The sequence below is a fragment of the Arachis ipaensis genome, chromosome B09, assembly GCF_000816755.2.
Source record: "Arachis ipaensis cultivar K30076 chromosome B09, Araip1.1, whole genome shotgun sequence".
In the NCBI taxonomy this organism is placed as follows: domain Eukaryota; kingdom Viridiplantae; phylum Streptophyta; class Magnoliopsida; order Fabales; family Fabaceae; genus Arachis; species Arachis ipaensis.
The window spans coordinates 36,753,105-36,759,973 of record NC_029793.2 but is presented as its reverse complement, the minus strand read 5'-3'; the positions used below and the strand labels follow the sequence as shown (position 1 = coordinate 36,759,973).

Below are 6,869 nucleotides of genomic sequence, written 5' to 3'. Positions count from 1 at the left end.
GTCTAGTCGGGGGGGTGGTGTAGGTGGGTCTGGATGGGGTTGTGGTTCGCTACCTAGTGGGTTTGGAGGTGGGGGTTTCAGAGGGGGTTGAGACCTCAATACTGTTCTCTGACTTCTGCAGTCCGAACCAGATGGAGCAGGTATTTGGTGCGGGGAGTGATTTTTTTGCTGAAATACGGGAGTTTGCTAGCACAGATGGTGATTATAGGCCTCAGTTTGAGGGAGGGGTAGTGGATCTTAACGTTGATCTGAATGAATCGCCGACTACTTATCAGGGAGGTCCGTTTGCCATGGGTGGTACTCTGGCATCTGCCGTCCAGGGACAGACACACACAGCTGCCTGACCAGCCCGATCGTGCTTCTGGGATGAAGGTTCAGCCACCAGAGACATATGTACCGGTCACTTAAAGGAGGAAGCACATCATCAGGCCAGCCAAGTGTAGCACCGGGTCACATATGTGTTAGATAGTGGGGTATTGCTATGTTATTGTTATGGTATTCATCTAGTACTTTTGACTTTTGTTGATGTTATGTTGTTATTTAGTACTGTTGTCGTTTCATTATTGTTATGTTGTTATTTAGCGCTGTTGCCGTTTCGTTATTGTTATGTTATTATCTAGTACTATTGTAATATTAATGGACTATTTTGAAAGATTGGTAGCTATTTTGTTATCATGTTATTCGCATGAGTAGTGTCTGATGTTATTATACGTGTTGCCCAAAATGTGAGGCCATTGAAGTAGATGCATCAAAGTAAACAAAAGTGAAATTTAAACCGACTTAAACGAGGTCATTAACAACAAATGAAGTGAACAATAAAGAACAACATTAAATGCAAATTGTAAAGTATGACATCAAGCAACAAACTAACTATCATAAGGCAAATAACATAACATAAACTATAATGGTACTTGAGGGTCTATGCATTGCTCCCTTCATGAGGACCGGATGCACCTGCGCGAAGGGGACACTGTCTCCTAGTATGACCTGGAACCCTACACATACCACATCTCTTCACAAGTGACCCCACCGGTAAGTTCCGTGTACCCTTCAGGACGGTATTGATATACTCAGATATGTTGGTTGTCATGTGACCGTACCGGCGCCCACCATCCCGATCTTGGGTCCACAGCGCTAACCCAATCCGGTTACACCACTCAACCATAGCCGGGTCTTCGGACCTCAAGATCTCCATGTAATATTCATGCTCCTGTTCAGACTTTGCATAGGCTACATTCACCATAATCTTCCGTGCATCCTTGGATTTAAAGTTAAGCACAAAATTAGCAGCTATGTGCCTAGCACAATATGCACGATAGGCGGCCGGTGGGAGCCACCCACCGTCTTCTGCAACTAACGTGGCCTTGATTGCATTGTGGCAGTCAGATATAACTAGAATGCCCGGCTGCGGCACATGTTGGCAAAGGTGAGTAAGGAAGAACTTCCATGAATCCGTGTTCTCACCCTCGACTAGTCCAAACGCAACTGGGAGTATGTTCGAGTTTCCATCTTGTGCAATCGCCATGAGTAACGTACCGCCATACTTGCCATACAGATGGGTACCATCAATGGATATCAGTGGCTTGCAATACTTGAATGCATCAATGCATGGCGGAAATGTCCAAAACAATCGATGAAAAAACACCCTCGACTCATCAACCGTATTACCAGACCTTACAGGTGAAGTACGCCATACTGCAATACTGCCCGGTATGTACATCTAAACCCCGATTATCCACCTCGGAATTATGTTGTAAGATTCCTCCCAATCACCATAAATATGTGCAATCGCCTTCTGCTTAGCCATCCACACCTTCCGGTAGCTGGGTTTGAAACCATATGTCGTTGAGACCACATTCTGCAGTACTTTCACCGAGATTGTTGCATCCACCCTGACCAATGATAGAATTAATGCACAGATCACATGATAATCAAGCTACCTATGGTCGGTGGACAACTCGGTTGCAAGACATGCGTGAGGCCCATTGTACTTCCGGACTTCCCAGTATCCCTTCCAATGCCATATAGTCACGCGTATCAGCCAATTACACCCATTCTCAAATTGGACGCACTTCTCGTGATACTTCAACTGGTCCGACTTAAACACCATATACTGAACACCACGGCGGATATTATAATTCTTCACCATCGACACTGCCTCCTCCTTACTCTGGAACCGCTGCCCGACCTCAAACTCCTCTGTCCCATGCATATCGTGCTCGTCTCTGTGAATAGTTGACATTTGTCGACCTAAAAATGCTGGTTGATTCATCGCCTCAAGATCCAATGTAGAGAAGTGTGGAGGGTACTGTTGTGTCTGAGAACTTGTTTGGCCTTGCGATCTCCCAACTGGTCTTGTGTCATCCTCACCGTCAGATTCATCACCAATAATGGGTGGTTCCGAATCTGAATCATCATCGCCAATGGCCTCAGCAAGTGGATCCCTATCTCTGATCTCCATGAACATAGTTGCACCATCCAATACCGGTCCCTCTCTGATTGCCGCTGCAAGCTCCCTGAAGGTTCGCACATCACCCAAGCAATCTCCATCTTCAGCATGAACAGCCAGATCGGCTGCAAATGAAGGAGATGAAACGTGGGCGGTGATGTCGTGACAGATTGGAATGGCACTTGAAGCACCATCTACCCCGACGGTGGGCAGATTTGGAGCAGATCCACCGGAGCTACCCTCCACATCAGCCATTTTCGCGAACAACTCCATAGCCCCCAAATCTGGAAATCTCGATTGACTGTGAAATATAACATGAATGTCGTTATAGCCTAGCATCTCATATTTTCCAAACTTCACATAACCTTGCCTGAGTGAGATATGGATCCTAAAGAACATCTGCTTCACAAGCTTTTTACTGCACTTCCCTAACTTCTGTAATATGCTATTTCGTAAATCATCTAAACTCGTTGATGGATTTATGAACACTCCAACCTGTTTCTTGCTACTGAACGTTACACCCTCACTTGTGTTTTCATCAATCTTTCCCCGATGATGAACTAACAAGAACACACTCTCAGCCATCTTTTCGCAACCCTCAGCTGAAATATGGCTCGACACAGATGCTCCTCCTGTATTTATAGGCTCTTCCAACACATAAATCATTTCATGGTATCGGGTATTGTATTTATGCATGTAAATCGTTCCACACTAACGTGTCTTATCATAGTAACACATAACTCGTCCTAAGGTATTGAGGGATAAAATTTTGCACATAAATTGTGATAGGGTATTGCGGGATTGGGATTTGCACGTAAATCGTGCTAGGGGGTAGAAGGTTAGGAAGCAGCACGTAAATCGTGCCAGGGTAGAGGGTTTTAGGTTGAAACGCATAAATCATATCAGCCTAGGACAATTTACATATTATTTCTAATACATAGTGGGTTGGGACGATTTATGCCTTATTCAACTATGAAATTCATGCATAAATTGTCCCAGGATACAATGATTTATATATTGATTAAAACACACGAGCCTAGGATGATTTATATATTATATGGTTTAGGGAATTCACGTTCAAGAAAACCATTTAGGGGAATCAGGTAATATAGTAGGCCAAATAATTTATTTAAATAAAAAAGCCTAAAAAATAAACAATTTATACTTTTAAATAAGCATATTAGAGACCAATTAAGTTAAATCAATTTATGCTTAGAAAAACGAACACATTAGCACTAATAACAAATCAAACCGAATGAAATGGATAAGAGCAAACAGAAAATAATCCCCATAAACAAGAAAGAGCCTTGCTTAATCAGCTTCAGTCCTCCACTAATTCTTTCTTATGCAAACTGTGTTGGATGAACTGTCACATTATCCTTTGAAAGCACCATCTCAGCATCGTCTCGCTCATGAGGCGAGATCTACTTAGCACTAACACATTGCAGCATAACTCTAGTAGAACCCTAATCAAATTATATATATTAAAAAATTTATCAAAACTCAGTTAAATTTGTGATTAGAATGATACAAATAAAAAATCAATTTGATAGTGAAGCATTCAATTGAATTGTACAAACCCAATTGAAATACAATCGAATTGAAATCGAAAAAATTATGAAGTGAAGCGGTGTAATCGGCATGTCGGATAAATCATGAAGCTTTGATTCTAGCATCATGAAGATGAAAATAGGAAGTGAACTAACATATGAAATAAACACAATCAACTAAAATAAAATCCAATCTGATTCTCAAAAAATATACGCCTACAACTAACAAGCATTTAGGTCATAGGTACAAGCCAAGTTGAGTTTGGAAGATCGAAATATGATAAACAATTATTAAGAATTAGTAGCAACACATACCGCAAAAAAAAAAAAGAAGAAGACAAGATGGATCTCCAAAGACGAAGATTGGAATCGAAAAAGAAGTAGCTCACCTTTCGCCAGAGATGGAAGAGAAGAAATGAAGAAATCGGAAGAAAAAGAGTAATCGAGTAAAAAATCAAAAGTTTCAAAAAACCTAAAATATGCCAGCGAATGGTTCACGTTTACTAGAAAGCGGCGACGGCGAGCAACAAGCAAGTGGCAACGGCGAGCGACAAGCAAGCAGCGACAAGATTGAAGACAACAGAGAGAGTGTGTGACTATGTTTATGAAAAAGCTACAGGGTGGTGTATGTGATACTGGTTCTAGAAACAATGGAGTTTAGGGTAGAAACAGAGACTTTGGGAGAAGAAGAGGAAGAAATAGCGACCGATTTAACGACCGATTAATTTATAATATTATGATTTAATGATCAATTAAGTTTGTCCAAATATTTTGTTCGTCATTAAATCGGTCACTAATCAATAAAAATAGCAACCGATTTAGTAACTAACTACTTTAAACCTGGATTTTATAGTTGATTGCTAAATCGGTCGCTATATTAATTCTTAGCAACTAATTTTGCGATCAATTTCCTAGCGACCAGTTTAGTGACCGACTATTTTTTAGACTATTTTCATGTTGGTAGCAAAACCGATCACTAAATTAAAATATCAACCAACGGCCCCAATGCCTAAGTATTTTGTTTTGGTTGCTATGTAAAAAAGTAGCGACCGATTTTAGCAACCAACTAGGACGACTTTGTTATCGGTTGCTAAATCGGTCACTAATTTTTTTTTAGCGACTGATTTAGTGACCAATAATGGGTGGTCGTTGAATTTCATTTAGCGACCAATTTTTTTTGTCCTAAAAAATTTTGATTGGTTATAAAATTGGTTACTAATAGTAATCAATTTTGTAGATCACTAAAATAAGTCACTATTTTAAAACTTTCTTGAAGTATACCAAAAGTATGTTAAGATATATAAAAGTTGGAAGCTTGGAGTATGGAGGCAACTATGACTGTGTAAGGTACTAGAGAGACGAAGATGCTTAAAGCAAGAAAAGGGTGAGTCCGTTAGAGAAGATGAAGTGTAGAAATACAAAAAGTGTAAGGAAAGTGGATGCTTGGGCTTTTATAAGCGTAACTTAGAAGATGGAACATGAGAGATAGAGGGAGCACAAAGAGATTGATTAGACATGGGGAACGTGCACGCATTTAATAGGGTAGTGATAATAATGATAGTTATTTACTCAAGGAGTGAGAGAAATATAAATTTATTTCGCCTACGTCAAAGGATCGATCATACTTCTTTGAGAAAAATCTCAACAATAACAATGATCTTAGGGGGTGGGGGGCAATTTTTCGGTCAACATTAATTGTGTCGAGGACAGAGAATCGATTAAGGGAGTTCAATGGTTAGCATCGACAAGAAGTAAGTCGATCGAAAAGGTTGAGAACGAAGCTTGCAAAATGGTTATTAAGTTTGTGATCGGTAGGAACAGTTACTATCCAGAGTATATGAAGGTCGACACATGATAAGATTTGATTGGTTGAAGATGTCTATAAATATAGTGACAAATGATGGACAAAAAGTTGAAAATTTCACTCAAAAACCACACTTATTATTGTCTCACATATCTCAGTAACTTTCTGCAATTTTATCTAATCTAGTTTTCTGTGTAGGTTTCCTTCCACATGTTCTTTATATTCATTATAATTATGTGTTCTTTATTTTCTGCAAAGTCATCTTTTTTAGTTTTGTTTTATCAAATTCTTCTTTGTTGTAACTTGTAATCTTTATTCTGAATTTTTGTAGAATTTTTCTGTATTTGTAAATACTTTGAAATTTTGTAAAGTGTTTTTAACTTTATTTTATTAAGTAAAATTCGTTTATTCTCTTATGCATATTTTTTATTTTACAAAACTTCTTTTTCATTGACAAAATAAAGATTTAATACACGTAAAACTGATACTTATAAAAGGAGTAGATTTTGTTCTTATAATATAAATTTCAAACCATCTTAAATATTTGTAATGATCAAATGTGTCTTATAAATTTCGATTACTAAATATCTGCATAACATATATATATATGAATGAACTATTATTTTTACTTATGAATGTTTAAAACAATAATAAATTTATCCAAGAAAAAAAAGAAATTAACTTTATTGACATATGTAAAAATGCACAAATAATTAAATCTAATGACGGTAATTCATTAGCAAAAAATAAGTTTCCAAAGAAAAGAAAAAGACATCATATTTTCATCCAAAAATTTTTAAAGAATAATGTTAAAAAGTTAGTATATTTTGTGATTTGTAATTATTAATTAATTATTATTAATATTTTTAAAATTATATTTAATAATATAAAATTACATATTTTTTTAATAATTAAATATTAGACTAAATTTTATTAAAAATGTTGGCTGTCAGACATTCTCTTATTCAAATGTAAGGCATAAGTCACCAAAAAAAAAATGTAAGGCATCATAATCTCTCTCTTTCTTGCATCGATCTTTCTCTCTCATTCGTGTCTGTCCATTGTG

General features: G+C 37.6%; 1 protein-coding gene across 1 annotated transcript; it reads right to left on the bottom strand.

Moving 5' to 3' along the window:
- Window positions 1,721-3,115, bottom strand: LOC107615383. The gene is made up of 2 exons (XM_016317447.1): window positions 1,941-3,115; window positions 1,721-1,892 (listed from the first exon to the last, which is right to left on the bottom strand). The coding sequence occupies exons 1-2, from the start codon at window positions 3,113-3,115 to the stop codon at window positions 1,721-1,723; spliced, it is 1,347 nt and encodes a 448-aa protein (XP_016172933.1).